Below are 26,623 nucleotides of genomic sequence, written 5' to 3'. Positions count from 1 at the left end.
TGGGTCCTAATAACTGCAATACTGTTACCTTTCTGAGTTGTTGGTCACATCACATTTTTGATGGTGCTAAATCTCTTTTTCTTTCTAAAACACAGTAGGTGGCACTTTACAAATCTAAACACTCATATTTTAAATGTATCTCTTCTCATTTACCCTAGTGATAGAAAAAGAAGTCAGGCTATTCCTTTAGGGTAGCAGATGTAACATCTGTTTCTTCTTTTGCTGTATTTTCAAATGTTTTTCACTGACAATCTTAGGCAATTTTAAATAACTAAATACACATGAGAGATAGCTGATATATTTGTAGTTTATTCCTGATGGGTTTGTCTATTGTGTGTTAATTCAGTGTTTTTGAAACACTTCTGTTAAAACACCGTATTGTATGGATCTGGTTGCGTAAAGGTGATTAAAATACTTTAACATGAACTAAAAATCACTGAAACATTTTCTCTTTATTTAATATACAAAAAAACATGTTACATTATTACATCAAAGAAATGCCTCTGTTCTTGTAGACACGTTCATGTCTCCAGTCTAATTGCCAAGGAAATCTTTAGTGTAACAGCCTCCATGTGTTACTGATCACATGACACAATGTGCTCGCAGCATATCAAGAGAACATGATGTCTTCTACAACAACAGTGACTAACTGTAAAACTAAATGTTTACGACACATACAATTTCCTTCCTTGTCATCACACAAACATTATGAAATAATGCAGTGTTGTCCTTTATTTAGTCCCTAATAGACATTTGTTGCACAACCAAGCTGCTGCTGCTTTCATAAAATGAGTAAAGCTATTCATTCATTTATTTGGTCATCAAAGTCTAAGTCGTCTGTGACCTGTGTGCTGAGGCAGCAGGATTATGCAAATCTGTGTTTGCAGTATTAGCCATGATGCTAAAAAAAAAGACAGAGCAGTGTATTATACGATACTGTATATTTCAGTAGATGGGAGCTAGATGTTTCTGCTCTTTGAGCTCAGAACTCCCTTCTGAATCCTCCAGACAATTCTTAGAAACATTTGGACCAGAAGTTAATAATTTGCAGTGTGGACGATGATAATCTTTGTGTGCACAAAGCGTGGCTTTTTGGGAAATACACTGTCTTTGAGAATATGATGTATAAGCTTAGCGAGTCTATATTTATTTTGGCTCAGTACAATGACTAAAAACAGGTGGAAAGAGGAGACTTGGCTCTGTCTGAAAGTAAAAATAAAATTCCCAGGTCAAAGCTTACATTAAAAAGGCAATTGTTGATTATACCTCATTTTTACATGTTGGTTTGTCAATAAATAAACGTAAATGTTGTTGTAGGTGGATTGTTCTTCCTGGTTGTTGTAGTATTTTTTCTTACAATACACAGAGAACACAATAGATAATTTACAATCCTAAGTTTTATGAAACAACTCAATTTATTATTTGTCTGAAGGATTCAGCTGATGGGATATAAGGTTATGACTAATAAAGAGACAGCAGGTCTACACTGAGCCGCCCAGTGGCTCGACTAAGACAATGAGGCAGAATTGTATGAAGTAGAGCACTAAGCAGAGATCAGTGCCTGACGGTTTTCCTTTACATTGTAAAAGAGTCAAAACTGTTAAAAAAGTATATAAATATAACTTGATGAAAAAAGATTAACAATATTGGTTTGCTGATACAATCAGTCAGCAAATGCCTGACGCTTTTGACACAATTCAATGAATAACACACACACACACACACACACACACACACACACACACACACACACACACACAGAACAATCCTACATACATAGTGAAGGCAACGATTGTTTACATTTATGGTCACTGTTTTTGCTTTACAAATGAGATTAAAATGACTATATTCATATCATCAGCAGGTATAATAGAACTACATTCTAAGTGCTTTTAATCAGTCCAACGCAATTAATATTTGCCTGTTTCAAATCAAGCAGATTGCGGAAAAAAAGCTACTGGATTGACTTTTCTCTTTTCATTGTTATCTGTGTCAAAAATAAAGTGATAGTGAACAGATTGTCACAACAAATCAGTTGTAAGTTTCTGTTGCGTCGTAATTGTATAGAAACAGTATTCAGGACTTGGTTATTGAAAAGTTTCAGATCTGTGGGGGATTGTCTACAGCTACAGCAGTGTACTCAGCATCAGACATGTTGGAAGTATCAATGAGGCGTGCCAAGCCTGTCCTCTTAGAGTATTTAAAGATGAAGGCCTTCATGAGGTCATAGCGGTAGTTTCTGTTTAAGAAGTTGTAGAGGATGGGGTTGAAGCAGCAGTGGAACAAAGACAGGCACTGTGTGAGGTGTAAAGCCACAACAATCACATTCTCCAGGTTACAGGTCAGAGTCACAATGCTCAGCTGTGTCAGGACATCAGCCAGAAGGACACTGTGGTAAGGCCCCCAGCAACCCAAAAACACCACAATATAGGCCAGGATCACCCTGCGGCTCACACAGCGCTCCTGCTCTACTGTGGAACCCGATGAAGAAGAAGAAGTAGAAGAGCGTGTGGAAGCTCTCGCTTGCAGGGCGTAGAACACTGCGATGACAGGGAAGGGGAGAACGAAGCCCAGCAGGATGAAGCTCAGCTGCACTCCAACCATCCACTTAATGTGGTCTTCCCCTGGGTAAACAGGCATGCACAACATGGAGTCCCCACGTGTTGACGTCACAGCATCCAGAAAGTAGGTCTCTGGCAAGGAGGCCGCCAGAGCGAGAAGCCACACCCCTACACATGCACCGCGGCGAATCAGCTTCCTGCGCTTGCCTCCCTCATCGACATTGTGGTGTGTCCCACTTAGGTAGCGGTCGACACTCATGCAGGCCAGGAAGAAGATGCTGCTGAAGAGGTTGACAGAGAACAGCAGGTGTGTGAGTTTGCACGCCACCTTACCAAAGGGCCAGTGTCCATGCTGGGCCAGCGAGCTCACCCACACGGGCAGAGTGAGACACACACACAGATCTGCAACAGCCAGGTGGGCGATGTACATGTGTGTCTCATGGCGAGGGGCGGAGTCTCTTTGGGCACGGATGTTGACCCAGAGCACAAGGGCGTTAGCAGCCAGACCAATGATGAAGATAAAACTGTAGAGGACGCACATGGAGAAGAGCAGAGCGTTGCGATTGAAAATGGTGGTACACACCACTGTGTCCACTCTCGATATGTTGCTAAAGGTTTCGGAGAAGTTGAACTCCCACGGCTCCTCCAGCTCACCGGTGATCACACTCATTTTGCAGACCCCTGGGAGGTAACACACACCACCTCTGACGTGGACAAATCCTGTAAAAACAAGAATAACTGATTAGTGTTTGCAACACACAAGTATTTTGGCAAGTGGACAAATATACATTCTGCCAGTTCTTACATTTATCCCTCTGGTATTATATATGAGAAGCAATTTCCAGTTGCACAAACAGGGCTTATTGTACTCAAACTGCATAAGCTAATAAAACATAAAGGCGCTTGTGGTGTGCTACCAGATCCTGAGGAATCTTAATGTGGTTAACTTGTTAAAACACTGCTTTCATGAGTTAGTGGCTCTCTGTGGTCCTGTCACTAAAATAGGAGTTCTCCATGATGGATGTGTGGTCAGGGAGCACTACAATAAGTGTTTTCATTAGATCCACTAGCACACTACGGATTGGAAATAAGGAAAGGGGGTGGAGAAGTCCAAACAGGGTGTCTGTCTGAAGTTTTCGGGGCATTCAGAGATAAAGTGTTGGTCAGGGTGGGAAACTTGATGCCACTTTAAATGTTTTCCCTTAATATCCCTGTAGTAGAAAAAGAAAAATCCTATGTTTCTCTTCACTATAGACAACACAGAGAGGGTTAGAGGAGCTGTCAGCACACAGATGATCAAAGAAAAGGATGCTCATAACCTCAAATACGTCATTTTACAACATCTGAATCTAATAACACACAAACATATGCAGACAATTTGAAATGCAGGGTCCATTTAGGCTTTGGTAAGGTGACTAAGGCAGCATGCACATTCACAGTGGTAGCAGTGTAGAGCTGCTTTGGAGAGTCTGTAACCTTTTGAGCCTTTAAGGGCACTAAAATGTCCAGCGCTGCTTAACTGGATCTGACTTGTTTTCACGGCTTTTTGGCTGTGATGTCTCTCTCAACTCCCCTAACTGGCAGCCTGCCATGGTGTGAAAGATCATAGGTGAAAGGTGACAGATCAAAACCAGAACACGAGTGGCCTAACCCCGCTGTTGCCCCAGACTGACTTGCACGCCCAAGGAGCAAATTGTGAGATAGACCAGCAGGAGGCTTGACGCCCACAAAATGGTCCAACCATGATTAAAACAAGGGTCACCGACCACTGGGTGACACAGCACGTCGGAAAGCAGTGAAATGTGACCTCAACAGACATCTGTCCATATAGTAGTCATGCTGTGCACAGGATAATTGGCACAAAGTGACAGAGAATGATGAAAGAAGAGGCAAAGTGAGAATAAGTGTATGCACACCTGGATCACATTAAGATGTACAGCTGTCTAATCTGCAGGTTACTGGCTACTCTGCAGATTCTGATTTTATGCAAACAAATCATCTGACAGTGTAAAATACCCACTGGTATGTAGAGTAGTTATAACAAGATCCACCTTGTCTAGCTGCAGTATCAATAGTGCATATTAATGCTCCAATGTACCAGGTTATTGTAGGAAATGTTGAAAACCACTGATCAAAGTTGCTTTGTGGAAATATAGATGTGCTTTGTATTCAATGTCATGAAATACCACACATGACTAGAAATAATTGCTCTCTTCCAACAGAGGCAAACGAGGAGTTTACTTTAGATATACCTATCTAATAAATAACTCTGTAGTTGTCCACAGGGTCAGTGGTTTAATCCCCATGTCTCTGGGCAAGACACTGAACCCCAGGTTGCTCCCAGTGGGTCAGGTGAGCACCCTGCATGGCAGCCCTGCCACTGATGTGTGAAAGGCAGAATGAGAAGCAACATTGTAAAGTGCTTTGGATAAAAATACAATCTAAGTGGCAATTTATCATTTAATAGCTCCAAATACTTCTTCACGCTGATAAAGAGATCTCAGATAACTCACATTTAATTTAACTTTCAGTTATTTTGGCACTCTGGGGAGTGCTATTCATTTCAGAGAGATAATCCTTCACAATAGTCTCCGTCTAATTCCCTCATATTATATGGAAAATACCTGTAGGTGCCAGGTAGCCCCACAGGCTTCAAGCTAATTAACCTTTTAACACCCACACCATCGGATAACAATAGGCAGCACACTCTCTCTGTATCTCTGTTTTTCCTCTTTTCCAAGCAGTAGCAAATCACAAGTCAGCTGAAAAGCTCTTTTGTTTCCCAATTCACACAAAACGCAAGTTACAAAGGCACATTTTCATGTGCTAATGTCGGCCAGGACAGTGCAGGTGCAGCATGTTTGTCACTAGTTTCTCCTGTCAGCCTCTGTCTCTCTGTCTCTCTGGTGTGTGTGAGGGCTTTAGTTGATGGCACAGCACGTCATGTTTTTCCGCGTGGACGCACAAATCAAATCCAGTGAACGGTCCCAGGCTGCTGTTGACGGCAATCACATACAATGCCATTGTTTTCATAGTCGATTTAAATCAGACTGGAAACAAACTTCTCTTATCAGATCTCGGCATACAGTGGTGGGACTCCGTGTTTGAATGGGGAAGTAAACAAACAGCGCGCAGAGACGCTGGGAAGATGGAGAGATAGCTCCAAATAATGTTCCTCAAAGAATTCAGTCACAGCTTTGAACTTCCGTTGATGTAGGCGACAATACTTAGTAGACCTGTATGATTTTATCTCGGTTTTCATATGATAATATGTGGCAATACACTGATTTTTGCAAAAAATTGTTGTTATTAAGCAGCTATACATCATTTAAAGTGTAGAGAAAAAGACGAGAAAATACACGTTTCGTGGCAGCACGAGCTCATTCTAGCAGCTCACCTGATTGTAAGTGATCGTCCACCTGAAGTCTCCCTTTGGGCTTTGAAGAACTGCCTCGTTTTCGCGTCTGCGTCGATGGAGACGTTCAACTCCACTGCGGGAAACTTGCGCGCTGAAATGAATCTGAGCGTGTTCCTCGTTTCTGGGCTCGCTGAAACTCAGCGGAGCTACGCCTCCGAGGCTGGTCCAAAGAGCTAGGCGGAGGCATCGACTTGGCATCACCTCAAGGGTTCAATAAACAAGAAGCCACGCGAGTTTCGGCCAAGCCGAGGGAAAAGACAGACAGGGAGAGAGAGAGACAGAGGGAGACAGAGAGAGAGACACAGAGAGAGAGCAGACGCTTAATTTCCGGCCTTCCATGCACCATATGAAAAACATAATACGAAATTTCATGGCACATTGAAATACACTTGCAGTCCCTTCATGAGGGTTTGAAATAGAATTCAGGTCTATACATGTCCGTATGCTGTAATATGTGTGTATTATCATCTGTAACACCGTCTGTAACACTTTTTAAATTCATGACTTGGTGACAGTTCTGTACAGTTTTTGTGGTAAAAAAAAAAGATACATCACATACACGTAAAGGTCAACCTTACTTTATCCTCACGTTTTTATATGACATGGACATTTATGTCAATAACAATTATTCCTCAGTTATATGGTTCCTGTAAAGTATGTAAATAATATCTTGTATTTTACATGACATTGTATATTATTAATGCCATATTTTATAAAAAAGTATACAGTCTAATGTATGAAAGTGAGTTTTAATCATGTTAAAAAACACATTTTTGTCTTTGTAGAAGAGGCAATGGATTATTGTGGGTTTTTTTAAAAATACAGTTTTAATGAACCTATACTGCACAATAGACACTTACCACCTTAAATCATGCTACAAATGCACCTCCTTGTGGTGTCTACAGTGCCCCACCCCAGTTACCTAAATATGAAACCGGAGCTGCAGACGTTTAATAAACCACATCTTCTGTCTTCTGTTTCCACCCAAAACCAACAAACAGGTTAAACCCAACATCACAGTAGATCGAAGTAACTGAAAACACCCTCTGAATAACGAACAACAGCAACATCTGTGTTGATGATTCAGCTCATATTTTAATCTGATGCAAGTTTTGGTTATTTATGAGCTGTTTTTTTTTTTTTTTTAATGCAGTGTTTGTTCTAAAAATTGGGCAACAACATCAGGTGCAGGAACTTTGTTGTTTCATTGTCATTTGGTCTACATTCGGCCTCATTTCAGGAACATCCTTTGGAAATTGCACAAAGCCATTTGGGAGCCTCATGTGTTTACTGAAAGCTGCTGAAAGCTCACCTGCAACTCTGGTGGCCTCACAGCTGCTTCCACCGGGGGTAATTAACCCCAGGTTGCATACAAAGACAGGATCACACAAAGAAGCAGAAAGGAATTTCTGCTGAATTTCTTAAAAGAGTGAATTGTGAAATTGTGATAAAATGCTTTGATAGAGCTTAAATGAAAGCAATTCCTTTGATAAGATGCTTAATGATTGAAATCCTGACCAGGTACAGTGTGTCCAGCATGTTTGCTTTGTAAAAAGATATCACTGACTGATACAGGTCACTTTACTGAAGTTTATTATGGCTGTCTGGCCTGAATTCAGTGATGAAATACAGCCAGCAGGCTACTCTGACCTCATTAAGGAGCAGAGCAGTGAAGTCGGTTTCAATGAGGCAGTTTTAAAGAGAGCTCCCACTACGCACGCATACCCATTGTCCTCCATATCAGGCACATCGGGGGGATCTGCAAGCCTTTCTGATAAGCATCCGTAGCTCTGCTGCTGCTGACCTCTGTTCTATACAGTCCTCAGTCACAGAGAGGCCAGTCTGGAAAGTGTGTGTCCATGTGTGAGTTGTCTAAGAAAAGGTTGTCCAGCTTTGAATAGAAAAGAATAGAAAGACTTTTGATATCAAGTCAAATCAACAAACTTAAAAATATCATAGCATTAGGTGCTGCTCTCTCATCCACATTCTTTAGGCCAAACAACTGTGTGGCGTGCCTAAAACTGTAACACTGATTTAATAGTAGATCCTAAAAACCTTATTTTCCTAAAGCTCTGACAGCATATAATTTTATAAACACGAGGGCTCAAATGAACACGACACTCTTCTCTAAGAAAATACAACTAGTTAGGTCGTTTGTATGAGCAGGGAAAAACGTTAATCATAATCGTATTACCGTGGGGCAATGTGTAGCAGCTGTCGTGAACATAATGCTGTCACCTGGTGTTGAAAAGTTTGCTTGGAGAAGGTTGGACAAAGTCAGATCACATCGCATTGTACCTCTATTTTACATTTACAGCTTTGGGAACTGAACAATTGGGGTGGGTCTGGTTGGGAGTGGGGAGGAGTGGGCCAGCCGGGGGCAAACCCTATAATGGGGGGGTAGTCCCCCCTCTTCCTCTCCTGTAGATTTGTCTTTGGTTGGTGGCCTCCTGCACTGCACCCCTCATTTAAGGGATGACCTGCTCTAGGCCGATTCATACCTGTGCCAGTTTGTTTCTTAATGATTGATTTGAAGTGTACTCAAAGGGATATTCAGTGAATTGGAAATGTTCATGTATCCATCGTGCTTAGAGTATTCTTTGTTTTCATGGTGCAGAGTTGGGCAGGATGCTGATTTGCCAGTAACACGACCCCTTAGATAAAACCGTATTTACATGACAATCCTGGAAACGCTTTCACAAATTACACTGACCAATATTCAATCTTGTAAGAAAAAAGGCCTGAAAACTTCCATGAGGGGTGAATAGTTTATGTAGGCACCAGTCAAGGATCCAAATCACAATGTAAATGTTGCTCTGTTCCTTAATTTGTAAGTAGTAAATGTGCCACATAGTGCTGGCAGCTTGTTTCAGCTTCCCTCAGATAGCAAAAATATCAGGTTTAATAATTCACAGAAGCTTTTTTTTCAGTACTGTAATTTGTGATGTAATTCTATTAGTACTTAAGCCATAAATACTATTACACTTACTTTTTACATGTCAGTTTCTTTAATGATTTAATGATTTAAAGTGTTTAAAGGCTGAAGTTAAACTAAATAACTGAAAAGTGACACATTGATATATATTTTGCCAGAGTTTTGTTCTTTTGGTGTGTTCATGCTCAAAACTGGATCTCTAAAGTTTTATTTATTTATTCCTTTTATTATTTAAGCATTAGGCTACTCAGCCTCTCCCCTTACAGGCAAAGTTCCTCATGCACACTCTCACAAACAGGATAAACAAAATGATCAAGAGATAAGCAAATGGAAAAGGGTAGGGGAAAGCGAGAGGTACACAGGATTCCATTGACGTCACGCAGTGAGAGAGCGGATCACAGTGTGGGAGAGTTCAGAAAAACGAAGGAAGAAAGATTTAGAGAGTTATTCCTAATGGCTGCCTGTCTATTGTTGTAGTCTAGCCCTGAGTCACATTGGGGGGTCTAGATGCAGTCTTTTTTTGTGCAAATCTCCATTCAGAGGGTCACTCTCAAACTCATTCTCAATCACATCTTTACCATCAACTGTCAGCCTCCATCCTCTCTGAGGCTCCCTCTTTCATTTTCCAACTCCCTCTCATTCCTAGTTATCCACTCTTCTTCTGTTCTCACTCATCTTTCGTTTAATGACATTCATTCCCATTTATCGTTCAGAAGGAGTTGGGCCTGTGTGAGGCAAACTGAAAGCAGGGTGGATGAGGCCCGCAAAGGAGTGTGGGATCAAGCAGTGGACCTTCTAGAGTGCTCTAAGAGATTGGCAGCCATTTGACTTGTCTTCAGTTTTTCAGCCAATTCTATGTCACTGTTGAGGCTGAATGCACATGATGAGGTGATCTTTTGTGTCTCTCAGGGATTGGCTCTCGGGGATCTGTTCATGCAGGCGACTGTTTGGCAGTGCGTCCATCTCAGGAAATGTAGCAGTCAAGGCATTCCTCACATTGACAGAGCCCCCCCTCACACCAGCCCTGAATGTGAGTGAAACCTGAGAAGCGTTCAGATGTCAAACATGCAGAAAAGTGAGACTAAGAGGCTTTGTGTTAAGCAACTATGTGAAATATATTATTTCCTAAACTTGCATTTTTGCCACTTGGGGGCAATGAAAAATGCTGTCAAATTGATAATGTAAGTTCAGCAAATCATTCCTTATTCAGCAGAATCTGAGCAGCATCACTTGGATTTGAGGTAATGTCCATTCTTTAAAAGCAAGTTCACTATTTACTCTCCTCTGGGAGTTGTGGATGGTTTGCTCTTCACCAACTCCTGAGATAAATATCTGACTGGTGTTAAATGCACCACTCTGTTCACCGACTAGTCCCTAACTTGTGCTGCGTACTGCCTGGTGCTGAGCCGGTACCATACAGAGGCCTCTTTTCAGCTTATTCAGACCTGAGGTAAATAAAGAGTTGGGTAATATTTCTCTTTTGGTTTGTTGACAGCAACGCTAACAGGCGTAATGTTTACCATGTTTGTATAGTAACATTTGTTCAGTAGCACTGTACCAATTAAAAATGTCATTATGTGTGTTTATGTTTTACATAGCACTCAACACATCCGGTGAGGTATTTTAAGTAATGTATTGGACCAAATAAAATTTCGACCAGATGAAATGCAATTTGTAGGAAGCTAAATTTATAATACCTCCTCTGGTGAGCATCAATGTGTGAACTAAATGTCAAAACAGTCACAAAAGTGTCATCATTTCTTCTCAGAGGTTCCTTGAATGTGCCAAATGACCTGTCAGTCTATCATTTAGTTACTGTGATCTTTCGGTCTGAGCAATAGTGATGAATTAATCACCAACCAACTGACAGACAAACGCTGCTATCCCCTGGAGCAATGCTTCTCGCATGCCAAAAAAAATTTGCCTAGCTGCTTTAAAAACTGGTATTTAATGTTGTTTTTCTCTTGCTTCCCTGCAATGCTCTCTCTCTCTGACCTCACTGAATCTGTCATTACCTTCACGCTTAGCTGCTTTCCATGACTGGCTGTGACTCATACAGTCCATTGACAGCGTCTGTCATCTCTGCACGCAGCGATAACTAAAACAAAGTACAAGCTGTGTTTTCTACGAGCCTCACAGGTTTCTGTTCAGCCCCACCTTTCTGCATTCTTTAATACTTCTGCAAAAACACACGCACATACAAATAACAAACGTGTTCATTAATATGAGGATGGCAGCTAGGATCAGGCAGAAGATGGGTAAAAAAATCTTGCCCCAGGGGACAGTGAGTGTCCAGTTTGGCTTAGTAAATGACAGAATCTGTCCACGAGGTCCATGAGAAGGTTTCTCACTGCGCTCCCTGGGGGCTGCAGCTCTAATCTAGTAATCCTATCCTGACAATACTGATATGTGCTTTACAACACAGTGGCGCACCATGCTGCTAATAGAGTTCACAGACAAGGTAGCTAACTTTCACCCCTATTGTCCTGTCACGCTAAATGAAAAATGGACTATCAGCCCTAGTGGAATGCACTGTGTTTTAGAGAAGCCTGCAGCAAGAACTACCAGCATTACCTGTACATGTTGCCTTGCTAGACAGTTCAGTGAAGGGGATCAAACTTGGGGCGTAATTTAAGTTTGCAACTTTTAAGTTCCATCGGCTGTAAACAGGCTTGTTTAATATAGACAAAGTGACATTCTGCAACAAGAAAAATGTCAAGTTTAAGCCAGAACACTTAGAGGCTAACAGAAACACTGCAGGGTTTATTAGATATAAACACAGCTCCACAGCACTCAAACAAGAGTATGGAATAAGTAATGTACATAAACATGCCAGAAGAATCAAGCTTGACTGATTTTAATGGAAAAAGATCCAAATGGCGATGCACTGTAAATATCATCTCCTTTAAAAATGACCCTGAGGTTCAAAATGATGAAATCACCAGAGCAACGTGTGATGGAATATCACCTCAAGCCATTTTTCTCTCTCCCAGGTGGTTCCTATTCATTCGTCTTCCCAACAATCATACACACATAGACGTGGCACTGCAGGGGGATTATGACCAGGATGTGGCAACCCAAGCAGCATCTGGATTTGAGCCTTGTGCGCCTAGAGCTCCTAGAAAGGGGCACAACTCCTATTCATCTAGTCTTTCTTCACAGTCTCAACTATAACCCTAAGCATCTAGTTACATGTAGTACTCACAGACAAAAACATCAGGCCATTTGTAGGCTTTCATAGTTTATACCAATGTATGACAGCTGGAAAAATGTCCGAGTGAGATGTATAAAAGAAAACCCAGAATAAAGATCGAGTCAAAGATAGAAATGAAAGAGGAGTCAACATTGGAGCTAGGGATCAAACAGTAATGAGGGACAAGATTTGCCATTTTTACCATATGTCTGTTTCTCCCATCACTCTGCAGGCTGTGGTGGAGATAGTAGAGATCTGCTTCTCATTACAGTATTGAAAAGGATTTAGAGAGGAGTGTAATGGCTCACTGCAGTCTTAACCCTGCCACTCACAGCCAAACCACCAAAACCCTTCCCTGATCCTCCCAGCCACATTCAACCTTTGCTTGTAAATACGAAACAGCTTTGCTGCCTCACGTCAGCCTCCCAGTATCAGGCAATCTATGCATCAGAGCCTGAATGGAAGCCAAAAGCCGGATGTCCATCCATTCATCAAAAAACTTGATGGCCGATTTTCCGTGTGAGAGTTTGAAAGTTGCAAAGTGCAGGCTTGCCTGGCCTCACTCACTGCCTGCCTGGGTGAGTGAAGTGCCTGTCAGAAACCTGACTTGTGAAAGCATTTGCTTATGCGGTAAACTACAGTCCAGTCCCCTGAGGAATACGCCTCCAGCGAACATTCAAATCCTTAATGAGTAAAAGATGCGTGAAAAGTCCCATTGTGGTAAAAGTTTCCTGTGCATTTTCACACTGGTGAGAGGAGAGGACTAACACAAAAGAAGGATGGAGATGAGGATAAAAAGAGCCAGGCATGAAAGACACATCCTGCAGAAGTTCATGAAAAGAGTTGTTATTATTTTTTCACCCGTGTTTTTTTGTTTTGCCCATTGTAAATAGCTCCTTGGCTCTGTGTGGTTGTACTCCTACACAGCTGTTAGTTCACCCTTATTTATTATATTTCTAACCACCTGTTCAGGCTGCAAACACAACTATAAAGAAATCTGTGAGATTTTCCTCAATGCACACACACATGCACATTTGGAGCCTCTTTTGGAGTTTTCACATTGAAATTATGAGAAAATGAAATGTTTTATGTTGGAGTGAAACATCGTTTTTTTTAAGTATAAATCTCATAATTGTTTGTTTTTAAAAAAGACTGTGCGAACCTATCTACAGGAGAGGAGAATGATCTGATGTCGGAGTAAATTTCCCAATTTTATAACGTTGGGGATCACACAATGGACAATTTTCGAGACCAAAGTAGCCCTAATTGCTTCAACTTCAGGTATTGCATGAAGGGAAATGCTGGTAGTTTTTCATTACCTTTTCTGCTCTCAGTCTTAATATAACTGTCCTGACCTTTGTCTTGCATTGCTCACATAAGTGCACAAATGGATTCACTCACATACAGATGACGTTCAACAAGTTGGCGTTTTGGTTGCAGTATAATTGATTGGATTTTAATGTAGCCCCAGAAGAGTGACAGTATGGGTCATGTAAATAATTTGCCTAATTTCTTAACAGACTGCTTTTTTCCTGCCCTTCACCAACTCTGACTCTTGTTCTCCTTCCCTGTCTGTATGGATCGTCATGTTTAATGGCTGGCCTGTTGTTAACCCTGTGACATCTGGTGCAAACACAGGGACCCATTTACAGCCTAATCAAAACACCCATAAGTCAACGAAGAACAATCAATTGCATATGGCCCAGTTATGCACTCTCAAATGTATTACCAAATTTTACTTCACTTTTAAGAAATCGGGTCTTAATGTTGATATTTGTCATATTTTTTTTATACTTACACTTCAAAGTAATAGTTTGACATCTTGAGAAAGATTAAGGGTCTAAACCCTTTTTTGCCTAGATGTGGAGAAATGAATGTAAAATGATGAAGTGGAACATAGACTTTGTGAAGTTACTTGGCCCAGACAGGGAAAAGAGTTTCTCATAGTACTACACCTTTTTTTTTTAGTTTTACTACATATTAAACAAACAAGATATAGTGTTACATATTGAATGGTGAGCTTTAATAGTGCTGGTATATAGACTGTTGCTCAAACTGAGCCAAGCTAGCAGTTGATTTTTGTTAAACTAAACTAACAAGATGCTGGTGTTGCCCTAACGTACCTTATTTGAACAATTGCTTTAATACAATTACAGCTTTGTATAGATTAACAAACTCCCTGTATATTGCATGTTAGGTGGAATCATGGGGTATTATTAAGGTCCACTCAATCATCAGCCTTCCTCTGAACATTAAATTGCTTTTTTTAATCTGTATAAATGTGTGTATTTCAGCAGTTTTCCGGAGGCTCTTGTTTAAGCTTGGTATAAGATGGTGCCCACTTCCTCCCATTGAACCAGACAAAAATGGTCTTCCCTGCAGCCAGGGTGGGAGAACTGGGATGGACAATGGCTGAGCAGGATGGACATCAGATCTGAGATTTATGATACAACTCTTACTTACATTAAAAATTGATGGCACTCAATGCCAACTCCTGTCTGTCCGGAATAATGATGCAGTTAGAAAAGCCCTCCTCCATTGCAGGGTTTGTTCGCATTATCTGTAGATTTATGGATTTGATTAGAAGGATGAAGCCAATTGCTGCATAATGATTCACACATTTGCAGCACTTCACAATTGTTTAGCCATAGTTGAAACATCATCTATGCCTCCTAGTCATGGTAGGATCATTTGGCTGTGTTATCCACATACTAAACAACACAAATAAATGAATTTATTGGTCACTGAATACTTTAAAATCACTTTCACAATTTCATCTGCACCACTGTATGACCCAAAACAGGTGATTATCGAACAGAAAGTGACAGTACAAATAAACACATGGTGACCTGGTGTGACATATGCACACTGACAACTTTTTTTCCCTTCCATGTCACAGGCTGTGGTCTGGACATCAGAGAGGAAGGCCATTTCCTTAAGTGTGCATAACCACCCTACCCCCCACCCTGTCCCAATCTCATTTCCTACATACCCAAACAAAAGCTGCTTCTCTGGGAAAAGTGGCTGGCCACTTATGTTTGTGCACAGCCCAAACCAGCATGCGATCAGCCTGCTTGGTCGGCAGGATGTCTGTATACAAAAGCTCCACATCAGCTTAAACAAGACTGCATGTGAAACGTTTGCTTGCTTTCTTCCAAATAACCAGTCCAAAACAATTTGGTCACAGCCAAGGATAATTCAAACATACAGGTTCACAAGGAACAGCAAGAGATGAAACATATTGCACAGGCAGAAATAAGTGTTGTGCACTACCTCCAGAATTCATACAATGTTGGGGATGAGTGATTTCCAGTCCAACTGAAATCCTTAAGCATATTTCTCTGGCTTCTGGGCAGAAACCAATTCTGTCAAAGCACTTAATGACAGGCGTTTTAAATTAGAGCCCAAAGAGGTATGAGGAGCTGGATCTCATTCTTTGAAACTGTTAGATGCTGGACAGTAACTTTAGGTTACGTTTCAGACTCCAGCAGCTTAGGGAACCATTTAAAGCAGTGCATTGTCACTTGGTGCTAGACTGAGTACAGCATTACTTGATGCAATTGCTGCTTCACAGCTATGAAGGGACTGAGTCAAGTGCAGAATTGTTTAGGTAGAGCAATAAAGGTTGGAGTTTCAGGATTTGCACAATGTCATGTGCCTCCCAGTGTGAAAACATTCCTTTAGTGTAAGAGTGAAAGGTTTATGCTGCCCATTTAAGTCTTAATGACTCCCACAGTTGTAACCTTTTGTAGCTGAACAAATGTTCCAACTGTTCTTGAACCAAGAAATGTACTTCAGCAATAGATTTTGTAAGACTTTATTTTCATCATACAATTAAGCCCAGAAGGACACGCTAAGGCCCTGTGGTCTTCAGACTCCAGCTTTCATCTGGTTGTTGGGTGGCAATGGCTTTCCCAGGTGGGTGCCCACTGTCAACCCAAACTCTTTGGTGGCTTGTTTCTCATGGACCTCAGGCTTCAGCTGGAAACCCTTTTCTCTGTCAAAGCAGTCCACAGGAGTAAAGGAAAGTGGCTCTTCTCCCAGGAGGCCTTGCAGTCTTGTACGCCAGGCCTCAAGCATGGCACTGCGAGTCTCTGCAGGAACCCTAGCTGGAGCCCAGAAGATCTGAGGGGCCAGCACCTGGAAGCCACAGTAGTGCAGGATGCCATTCTGCAGAGGAGAGGGTTATGTTAGTTGTGACGTTACTTCTCGTGCATTTCATTCATTCCAAAACTATACCTGTAGAGGCCACAGTGTGACATTCATGTCTCCGTTGATGCCATTTGCACTGAACATGGACTCATGGGATCCAGTGGTGAAGGAAAGAATAGCTCTCTTCTCCTAAGGAGGAGAAGAGAATTTAGAAAGAGAACAGCTTTAGACTGGCAATGTAAACTCTTGATCCCACATTTTGAAACCCATGTACCTTGAAGATTCCCAGGCTGTATCGCTTCTCATCAGAGTATGCAAAGCCTTGTGTGAGCACCCGATCGAACCAGCCCTTCATGATTGCAGGAACAGTGAACCAGTACATGGGGAACTAAGAACAGCATTTAAAGTTAATCTCACCGTGTAGAGGTTTGCTCAAAACATCACTTCCTAGTAATCTCTACCTGAAAGATGATAAGGTCTGCCTCAGAGAGTTTACGTTGTTCTTCTGTGATATCAGCGGACAGTTTTCCCTCTTCCCAAGCCAGTTTACTCTCCTCGGCATAAGAGAAGTGCTCAGCATTTTTAACTTCACCTGCAGTGATAAAATAAGTATCAGCTGGAGGTTAAGCAAAAACACTAGTTTTGAAATGCTAGCGGGATGATTATATACCAGTGATGTCTTCAACTGTAGCTGTGGCTTTAAACTTCATAGCATAGAGGTCAGATACTTCCACAGTGCAGCCCTGAGCTGTTAAAACTTCCACAGCAGCATTTTTAGCGGCAGCATTGAATGAGCCAGAGCTCTGGTGGGCATACAAGATCAGCACTTTGTTTGCTGCCAAGTCAAGAAACAAAAAAATACAAGTGACATTTGAGTGACAACCACAGCCAAACCTAATGTTAGTGGGGGAAAAAAAAAACTACATTAAACTTTGTAAAACAACACTCACCCATCCTAGAATGCAGAGTCAACTGTAGATGATGGTGGACAACAATAGAGAGTTCAGCTCATCATGGAGGAACATTCAACTTGCTGCATTTATACACCAAGCATGAGGCTCATTTGGATTCTCACAGGTGCTGTCAATCAGCAAATCAGCTGACACTGTGAGATTACCTCCTTCAACTCTTTCACCATATGGTTTTTGAAACTGGAAAGCATTCTTACACAGGGAGTGGAATCTACACACAAATAAAAGCCAAGAATATGTAGGTTTTATCAGCTGCAGATTTAAACTTGGAATAAACTTACAAAATTACACATTCATGGACATCCCGTGTCTTTTTCTTTTTTAGCCTACTCAGGTTGTGTGGGTTCATTTCTCAGTTCTGTATCTTTTACTGTATACAGTACATTGACTGTGTGGACATTTGAGAGCATGTTTTTTTCTGTCTGTGTACAAGATGTTTAAAGGTTGTGTGCAGACCAGATGAAGCAGATGTGGGTGACTGATCGTCTCACTCCACTGTTACATGGTTTCTAACCCTGTGTTTTCCTTTAGATTACCCTCCTCTATAGAAGCAGTTGCCTGCGGTTGAGCCCCATCACGAACGTTGCCCTGTAAAAGGCAATTTGCATCAAAGTTAGACATGAACTGGCTCACATGTGGAACAAAAAAGTATCATCTATACAGCCACTGTGAAGGGGGAGAGGGATGCAGATTAAAAACAACTGCTACTTATTAACACATAGGCGCACAGGCATGCTGGGACCACATGAGTGAGACATATGGACACGCTTTGTCAGCAGTCTTCCTTCATGTTGTCTTTCTATTTACTCTCTTACTGAGATTTATTTGAGTTTCAAGCTGTTGTTGGCATTTCTCAAACCACCACATGGCTTGTTCAACTTTAAAAACTTGAGAGTTTTTACATCTCAAACTCTTTTAATCACTGCAACCTGTTAGTTTCTTACTCCATCCCCATTCCTTATATGTTGGTATTGACTGTGTTTCATATTGAGCCCCTGGCTGCCTTCTCTCTGTTGTGATGGGAACAGATCAAGTGTTATGCTGGGGGCCATGGTCCGTGATGTATTGAGCCACATGATCCTGGTCTGTTTTGTTGCAACATTGTATGCTGGCCTCACACATATGTTTCACACTTCCTTCTACATGTGTTAGGTATTTGGCGTGTTGTCAAGGTTGTCTGAGGGAGTCACATGTTTAATTCTAGCCTCATCGCATACAGTAATTCATAAAAGCCACGTCTGCAGCCCACCTTTGAAACCCCTTTAGAAAACACCCTGCTCTGAACAGTATACAGCTCATACTGTAAGACCAGAAAAGCTACATACACAAAACTACACTTTAACTGTATTTGAATGCGGGATCATGACGGTGAAACTTAGCTTATAGTGCCCTCATGTGGTTAGTGGGTAAAAAAGCAATGTGGTTCACATTCACAATCACTGGCCACTTCTTTAGTCACAATGTAAAATATATTACAATCCAATACAGCAGCTCTGCCATGAATTCTAATTTATAAGATTAGAATTTCTCAGATTTTAAAGAGAAACTGTCAGAAAGGTGGTAATTCCACTATGTGCTTGTGATTGAGGTCGTAGTCGGCGGTGGAGTGGATTGTATTGGGAGAAGATTCTATTGTTTTGGCCACTTTGAGAATTATCACTTGATAGTTTCAACTTCAACCTCAGTCTGCTGTGCATTTATTGTATCTGTACCCAAGATGTAATTATCCCATCTACTTTTAAACCCACTCTGCCCTACAGAATATGACTTCCTACCTTCACCACTAGGTGGTGATACAACATTGGTTTGACGCAGTTCCTGATTTAATCACAGCTTGTGAATGTATTAGACTAGAGTATTGGGAGGTTGAAGCCAAGGTGAGTAATAACCATCCAGATGGCCAGTCATTATTTTTAACTGCATAACAGCAAGACAAAGTTATTTTAAAGCATGCAAACTGCCGAATACAGCAGATTAACATCATTTATCGGATCACTGGAATGGTCACAATTAAACAGAGCACCAGGATTTACTGTACACCTTCATGTTTTGGCACGCTCAACACCGCTGCACGGCAGGGATGATTAAAAGTAATCCAAATTATGGCAGACAGAGAAGGTTTAGATCTATAATAAATGTAATATTAGCATATGAGCTAGCTAAAATTGAAATAAAATTACATGTATAAATATTTTCCTGATCAAGTAGTTATGTGCAACTCTAGAGAGCAGCTTCCACCAAACAAAAGCCGCATTACATCCCCTGCAGCAAAGACATCACTATTTGTCCTGACTTTGATTAGGCTCCTGCTGCACCGTTGTTTAAGGGTCCTAACAAGTGTATACCTGATTCAGTATTATATTCATGTCACATTATAATTTGAAAGGTGTTTACGTGACTTTCCAATGGAACATCTGTCATATCTCCTGACTGTCCTGTTTAAGGTCAGACAAAGTGGAACATGTAGGACCATAAATAGGCCTCTCTTTTCTTCATAACCAGTCCAAAACAATTTGGTCTCAACATAGGATAATTTAAACATACAGGTTCATACGGGTGCTGTGGATGAGTGATTTCCAGTCCAACCAAAATCCTTGAGCATATTTCTCTGGCTTTAGGGCAAAAACCAATTCTGTCAAAGTAGTTAATAACAGGTATTTTGAATTAGAGCCCAAAGAGGTATGAGGAGCTGGATCTCATTCTTTAAAACTGTTAGATGCTGGACAATAACTTTAGTTCAGGTTTCAGACTCCAGTAGCTCAGGGAACCATTTAAAGTAGTGCATTGTCACTTGGTGCTAGACTGAGTACAGCATTACTTGATGCAATTGCTGCTTCTTCACAGCTACGAAGGAACTATGAGTGTTCTTTTCTTTTCGGCTGTTCCGTTTCAGGGGTCACCACAGGAAATCATCTGCCTCCATCTAACTCTGTCCTCTGCATCCTCTTCTCTCACACCAACTAACTTCATGTCCTCTCTCACTACATCCATAAATCTCCTCTTTGGTCTTCCTCTAGACCTCCTGCCTGGCAGCTCCAACCTCAGCATCCTTCTACCGACATATTCACAGTCTCTCCTCTGAACATGTCCAAACCACCTCAATCTGGCCTCTGACTTTATCTCTAAAACATCTAACATGAGCTGTCCCTCTGATGTCCTCATTCCTGATCCTGTCCATCCTCGTCACTCCCAAAGAGAACCTCAACATCTTAAGCTCTGCTACCTCCAGCTCTGCCTGTCTTTTCTTCAGTGCCACTGTCTCTAAGCCGAACAACATCGCTGGTCTCACCACCGTCTTGAACACCTTTCCTTTCATTCTCGCTGATACTCTTTTATCACACAACACACCTGACACTTTTCTCCACCCGTTCCAACCTGCTTGCACTCGCCTCTTCACTTCTTTTCCACACTCTTCATTCCTCTGTTTTCCAGAGCAGACCTCCACTTCTCTAGATTTTCCTCCACCTGCTCCCAGGTCTTGCTACAGATCACAATTCCATCTGCAAACATCATAGTCCATGAAGAATTCTGTCTAACCTGTCTCTCCATCACCAGAGCAAACAAAAAGGGGCTCAGAGCCAATCCTTGATGCAGACCCACCTCCACCTTGAACTCCTCCGTCACACCTACAGCACACCTCACAACGGTCTTACAGCTCTTATACATGTCCTGCACCACTCTAACATACTTCTCTGCCAATCCAGACTTCCTCATACAATACCACAGCTCCTCTCTCGGCACGGTATGCACTATACCGTTTACATGCTGCTCTTTTTTTACACCCCTAGCACACTTGACTGTACTGTACTGTACTGTAAAATAGTATACAGTAGGTTTACTGGTCGGCACTGTCTTGGGTTTTGTGTCCTGTCCTGTGTTACTTGTTTTGTCTGTCTACACTGTCTGTCTGTACTGTTTTTCGTCTGCACTGTTTGCACTCGATGCACTTTACTATAGCTTGTGTTGTTGTAGCACCTTGGTTCTTGGAGGAATGTTATCTCGTTTCTACTGTGTACTGTGTACCACTGTGTATAGTAGAAATGACAATAAAAGCCACTTGACTTGACCCTGTCATATGCTTTCTCTAAATCTACAAAGACACAAAGCAACACCCTATGACCTTCCTCTGTGCTTCTCCATCAGCATCCTCAAAGCAAATACTGCATCTGTTGTCCCCTTTCTAAAGCATGAAACCATATTGCTGCTTACAAATGCTCACCTCTGCCTTTAGCCTAGCTTTCACTACACTTTTCCACCCTATTGTATGGTTCATCAGCTTCATTCCTCTGATGTTGCCACAGCTCTGCTCATCTCCCTTGTTCTTAAAAGTAGGCACCAGTACACTTCTCCATTCCTCGAGCATCCTCTCACTCTCCAATATCTTGTTAAACAAGCTAGTCAGAAACTCTACTTCCACCTCTCCTAGACACTTCCATATCTCCACAAGTATGTCATCTGGACCAACTGCCTTTCCACTCAACATCCTCACTTCACTCTTTATAATCTTTCACTCTCCCCTACCAATACTTGGCAGATTACGTCAACACTCCATTTCTCCTCCCATCTGACCCATGGTAAATCAACTTGAACTCTGCTCCTTAGCTTTGAGCCTTGCTACCTGGTCTTAGTATATCTACCTTCTCTGCATCATATCAACCAACCCTCTAGCCTTCCCTGTCAGTTCTACAGTCTAGGCTTTAGTCTTCTCTGGCTACAAACATGCCTTCCTCTCCCTTAACAGTAGCACAATTTTCACCAGTGCTGTTGACCTGCCCTGGAAGCCAGGGGTCTGTTTAATTTGGAATGAGTTATGTCCAATGCCCTTCTGACAACCCTCTTAATTTATCCAGACTTGGGAGTGGAACAGGACACTGGTCCGTGCCCCTTGTAGTTGCAGAATTGTTTAGGTAGAGCAATAAAGGTTGGAGTTTCAGGATTTGCACAATGTCATGTGCCTCCCAGTGTGAAAACATTCCTTTAGTGTAAGAGTGAAAGGTTTATGCTGCCCATTTAAGTCTTAATGACTCCCACAGTTGTAACCTTTTGTAGCTGAACAAATGTTCCAACTGTTCTTGAACCAAGAAATGTACTTCAGCAATAGATTTTGTAAGACTTTATTTTCATCATACAATTAAGCCCAGAAGGACACGCTAAGGCCCTGTGGTCTTCAGACTCCAGCTTTCATCTGGTTGTTGGGTGGCAATGGCTTTCCCAGGTGGGTGCCCACTGTCAACCCAAACTCTTTGGTGGCTTGTTTCTCATGGACCTCAGGCTTCAGCTGGAAACCCTTTTCTCTGTCAAAGCAGTCCACAGGAGTAAAGGAAAGTGGCTCTTCTCCCAGGAGGCCTTGCAGTCTTGTACGCCAGGCCTCAAGCATGGCACTGCGAGTCTCTGCAGGAACCCTAGCTGGAGCCCAGAAGATCTGAGGGGCCAGCACCTGGAAGCCACAGTAGTGCAGGATGCCATTCTGCAGAGGAGAGGGTTATGTTAGTTGTGACGTTACTTCTCGTGCATTTCATTCATTCCAAAACTATACCTGTAGAGGCCACAGTGTGACATTCATGTCTCCGTTGATGCCATTTGCACTGAACATGGACTCATGGGATCCAGTGGTGAAGGAAAGAATAGCTCTCTTCTCCTAAGGAGGAGAAGAGAATTTAGAAAGAGAACAGCTTTAGACTGGCAATGTAAACTCTTGATCCCACATTTTGAAACCCATGTACCTTGAAGATTCCCAGGCTGTATCGCTTCTCATCAGAGTATGCAAAGCCTTGTGTGAGCACCCGATCGAACCAGCCCTTCATGATTGCAGGAACAGTGAACCAGTACATGGGGAACTAAGAACAGCATTTAAAGTTAATCTCACCGTGTAGAGGTTTGCTCAAAACATCACTTCCTAGTAATCTCTACCTGAAAGATGATAAGGTCTGCCTCAGAGAGTTTACGTTGTTCTTCTGTGATATCAGCGGACAGTTTTCCCTCTTCCCAAGCCAGTTTACTCTCCTCGGCATAAGCGAAGTGCTCAGCATTTTTAACTTCACCTGCAGTGATAAAATAAGTATCAGCTGGAGGTTAAGCAAAAACACTAGTTTTGAAATGCTAGCGGGATGATTATATACCAGTGATGTCTTCAACTGTAGCTGTGGCTTTAAACTTCATAGCATAGAGGTCAGATACTTCCACAGTGCAGCCCTGAGCTGTTAAAACTTCCACAGCAGCATTTTTAGCGGCAGCATTGAATGAGCCAGAGCTCTGGTGGGCATACAAGATCAGCACTTTGTTTGCTGCCAAGTCAAGAAACAAAAAAATACAAGTGACATTTGAGTGACAACCACAGCCAAACCTAATGTTAGTGGGGGAAAAAAAAACTACATTAAACTTTGTAAAACAACACTCACCCATCCTAGAATGCAGAGTCAACTGTAGATGATGGTGGACAACAATAGAGAGTTCAGCTCATCATGGAGGAACATTCAACTTGCTGCATTTATACACCAAGCATGAGGCTCATTTGGATTCTCACAGGTGCTGTCAATCAGCAAATCAGCTGACACTGTGAGATTACCTCCTTCTTGTTGTCTTTCTATTTACTCTTTTACTGAGATTTATTTGAGTTTCAAGCTGTTGTTGGCATTTCTCAAACCACCACATGCCTTGTTCCACTTTAAAAACTTGAGAATTTTTACATCTCAAACTCTTTTAATCACTGCAACCTGTTAGTTTCTTACTCCATCCCCATTCCTTATATGTTGGTATTGACTGTGTTTCATATTGAGCCCCTGGCTGCCTTCTCTCTGTTGTTATGGGAACAGATCAAGTGTTATGCTGGGGGCCATGGTCCGTGATGTATTGAGCCACATGATCCTGGTCTGTTTTGTTGCAACATTGTATGCTGGCCTCACACATATGTTTCACACTTCCTTCTACATGTGTTAGGTATTTGGCGTGTTGTCAAGGTTGTCTGAGGGAGTCACATTCATAATTCATAAAAGCCACATCTGCAGCCCACCTTTGAAACCTCTTTAAAAAACACTCTGATCTGAACAGTATACAGCTCATACTGTAAGGACCAGAAAAGCTACATACACAAAACTACACTGTTTAACTGTATTTGAATGCGGGACCATGACGGTGAAACGTAACCTATAGTGCCCTCATGTGGTTAGTGGGTAAAAAAAAAGCAATGTGGTTCACATTCACACTCACTGGCCACTTTAGGTACAATGTACAATATATTACAATCCAATACAGCAGCTCTGCCATGAATTCTAATTTACAAGGATAGAATTTCTCAGATTTTAAAGAGAAACTGTCAGAAAGGTGGTAATTCCACTATGTGGTTGTGATTGAGGTCGTAGTCGGCGGTGGAGTGGATTGTATTGGGAGATGGTTCTAATGTTTTAGCCACCCTGAAAATTATCACTTGATAGTTTCAACTTCAACTGATCAAGTAGTTATGTGCAACTCTAGAGAGCAGCTTCCACCAATCAAAAGTCGCATTACATCCCCTGCAGCAAAGACATCACTATTTGTCCTGACTTTGATTAGGCTCCTCCTGCACCGTTGTTTAAGGGTCCTAACAAGTGTATACCTGATTCAGTATTATATTCATGTCATGTTATAATTTGAAAGGTGTTTACATGACTTTCCAATGAGACATCTGTCATATTTCCTGACTGTCCTGTTTAAGGTCAGACAAAGTGGAACATGTAGGACCATAAATAGGCCTCTCTTTTCTTCATATCCAGTCCAAAACAATTTGGTCTCAACATAGGATAATTAAACATACAGGTTCATACGGTTGCTGTGGATGAGTGGTTTTCAGTCCAACCAAAATTCTTGAGCATATTTCTCTGGCTTTAGGGCAAAAACCAATTCTGTCAAAGTAGTTAATAACAGGTATTTTGAATTAGAGCCCAAAGAGGTATGAGGAGCTGGATCTCATTCTTTGAAACTGTTAGATGCTGGACAATAACTTTAGTTCAGGTTTCAGACTCCAGTAGCTCAGGGAACCATTTAAAGCAGTGCATTGTCACTTGGTGCTAGACTGAGTACAGAATTACTTGATGCAATTGCTGCTTCTTCACAGCTACGAAGGAACTATGAGTGTTCTTTTCTTTTTGGCTGTTCCGTTTCAGGGGTCACCACAGGAAATCATCTGCCTCCATCTAACCCTGTCCTCTGAATCCTCTTCTTAACAACAGGACCATAAATAGGCCTCTCTTTTTGTTCACAATCAAACACCTGCTGATATAAAGCTTTTTTAGATCCCAGCAGGCTGACTGATCTTAAGGTCAGTTCTTGTTATTTTCTGCTGATTTTCTAGCTGTACACCAGGCAGAAAAATGCAAAACAAACAAAGTATTTTTTGGATTGTTAGGGGCCCTTTTGTAATTTTCCCATGTATCGTTTTACATGTTATGACCTCAGTTTAAAATGAATTGTATATCTTAAAAACTATGTTTACACTGAACTCCAGTGGACCAAGTGCAAATAAATCACACACAACATAAGTTAATCTCATTTACGCCTCATTCTTTTCTTATCTCATGTTGTCACTGTAAAAACAAGTCACTTATAATGTGCTTGTCAGCCAAGTTGGGGTTTGTGAGCCAAAGGCCCTGAAGGTAATGCAAGAAAATGATGGCGTCTGGCAGTGAAGCACATAGCTACATTATTAATGGACTGAATGACGGACAAACCTTTTGCATGTTTATTTAATGTTAAAACACAGGCATGTGCTGAGATAAGAGTCACTTCTTCCAGAGTAAATCTTTATCTCTGCCACATTAACACATCTCCACTTTCCATTAACTGCCCCTGAGGAGTTAGAAACAGGTGTCCTCTGCAGTGCCTGTTTATTGAATTGAACAGAAGCTCTATATAAGCAGTTTGATGAATAAACAACAAATTGCTTTTAAGTTTGAAGGAGACAGCGCTTGAATTTTACCCCACATAAAACATCACAGAGGCATTCCCCAGAGTCACTCTCAGGTGTGCAACAAATCTGTCTCTCCTGCTTTTTCATTTAAGGCTCTCGGTATGAATTAGACTTCGTTAAGGGTCTGTTTACTTTCCATTCCTATTCCTCTGAGTTTTCATTTCAGTTTCAAACTTTTGGGAATTTTCTACACAGAACTAGGAGGAAAACTGATCCAAATGCCAGATTGGAGTGAAAACTTTATAAAAACAATGTCAGAGGAGATGGATAGGTTGTTTATTAAGGGCCAACTGTAAGGTATTAGTTTTTATTTTCAGCTATAAGATTTTTAAATATAACTTAAAAGTGTTAAATCACATCCGTCAAATTAAGCTTATGATGTTTTTTTCTGTGACATACAGTAAATAGATGGACTTCGTATGGCAGAAGCATAAAGCATACTGATGAAAATC

At 41.5% G+C, this 26,623-nt stretch overlaps 4 protein-coding genes across 4 annotated transcripts in view; 1 reads left to right on the top strand and 3 right to left on the bottom strand.

Moving 5' to 3' along the window:
- Window positions 1-26,623, top strand: part of LOC137133584 (helix-loop-helix protein 2-like) — a 48,329-nt gene that overhangs the window by 16,566 nt on the left and 5,140 nt on the right. The window lies entirely within an intron of this gene.
- On the bottom strand, window positions 434-6,193 carry LOC137133282 (atypical chemokine receptor 3-like). The gene is made up of 2 exons (XM_067516754.1): window positions 5,959-6,193; window positions 434-3,281 (listed from the first exon to the last, which is right to left on the bottom strand). The coding sequence occupies exon 2, from the start codon at window positions 3,229-3,231 to the stop codon at window positions 2,101-2,103; it is 1,131 nt and encodes a 376-aa protein (XP_067372855.1). The 5' UTR covers window positions 3,232-3,281; window positions 5,959-6,193; the 3' UTR covers window positions 434-2,100.
- Window positions 14,759-17,765, bottom strand: LOC137133055 (NAD(P)H dehydrogenase [quinone] 1-like). The gene is made up of 6 exons (XM_067516183.1): window positions 17,210-17,765; window positions 16,930-17,094; window positions 16,721-16,851; window positions 16,534-16,647; window positions 16,347-16,448; window positions 14,759-16,277 (listed from the first exon to the last, which is right to left on the bottom strand). Exons 1-6 carry the CDS (start codon window positions 17,211-17,213, stop codon window positions 15,978-15,980), a joined length of 816 nt encoding a protein of 271 aa, XP_067372284.1. The 5' UTR covers window positions 17,214-17,765; the 3' UTR covers window positions 14,759-15,977.
- LOC137133649 (ribosyldihydronicotinamide dehydrogenase [quinone]-like) lies at window positions 22,006-25,729 on the bottom strand. The gene is made up of 5 exons (XM_067517458.1): window positions 23,350-25,729; window positions 23,141-23,271; window positions 22,954-23,067; window positions 22,767-22,868; window positions 22,006-22,697 (listed from the first exon to the last, which is right to left on the bottom strand). Exons 1-5 carry the CDS (start codon window positions 23,630-23,632, stop codon window positions 22,398-22,400), a joined length of 930 nt encoding a protein of 309 aa, XP_067373559.1. The 5' UTR covers window positions 23,633-25,729; the 3' UTR covers window positions 22,006-22,397.

The sequence above is a fragment of the Channa argus genome, chromosome 9, assembly GCF_033026475.1.
Source record: "Channa argus isolate prfri chromosome 9, Channa argus male v1.0, whole genome shotgun sequence".
Taxonomy (NCBI): domain Eukaryota; kingdom Metazoa; phylum Chordata; class Actinopteri; order Anabantiformes; family Channidae; genus Channa; species Channa argus.
This window is presented reverse-complemented; position numbering and strand designations above follow the sequence as displayed.

Coding starts and splice junctions, on each gene's coding strand:
- LOC137133282 (XM_067516754.1), bottom strand. CDS start 3,231: ATGAGTGTGATCACCGGTGAGCTGGAGGAGCCGTGGGAGTTCAACTTC.
- LOC137133055 (XM_067516183.1), bottom strand. Junction 16,449..16,533: donor ACAGCCTGGGAATCTTCAAG/GTACATGGGTTT, acceptor TCTCCTCCTTAG/GAGAAGAGAGCTATTCTTTC. Junction 16,278..16,346: donor TCACACTGTGGCCTCTACAG/GTATAGTTTTGG, acceptor TCTCCTCTGCAG/AATGGCATCCTGCACTACTG.
- LOC137133649 (XM_067517458.1), bottom strand. CDS start 23,632: ATGGGTGAGTGTTGTTTTACAAAGTTTAATGTAGTTTTTTTTTCCCCC. Junction 23,272..23,349: donor TACAGTTGAAGACATCACTG/GTATATAATCAT, acceptor TTATCACTGCAG/GTGAAGTTAAAAATGCTGAG. Junction 22,698..22,766: donor TCACACTGTGGCCTCTACAG/GTATAGTTTTGG, acceptor TCTCCTCTGCAG/AATGGCATCCTGCACTACTG.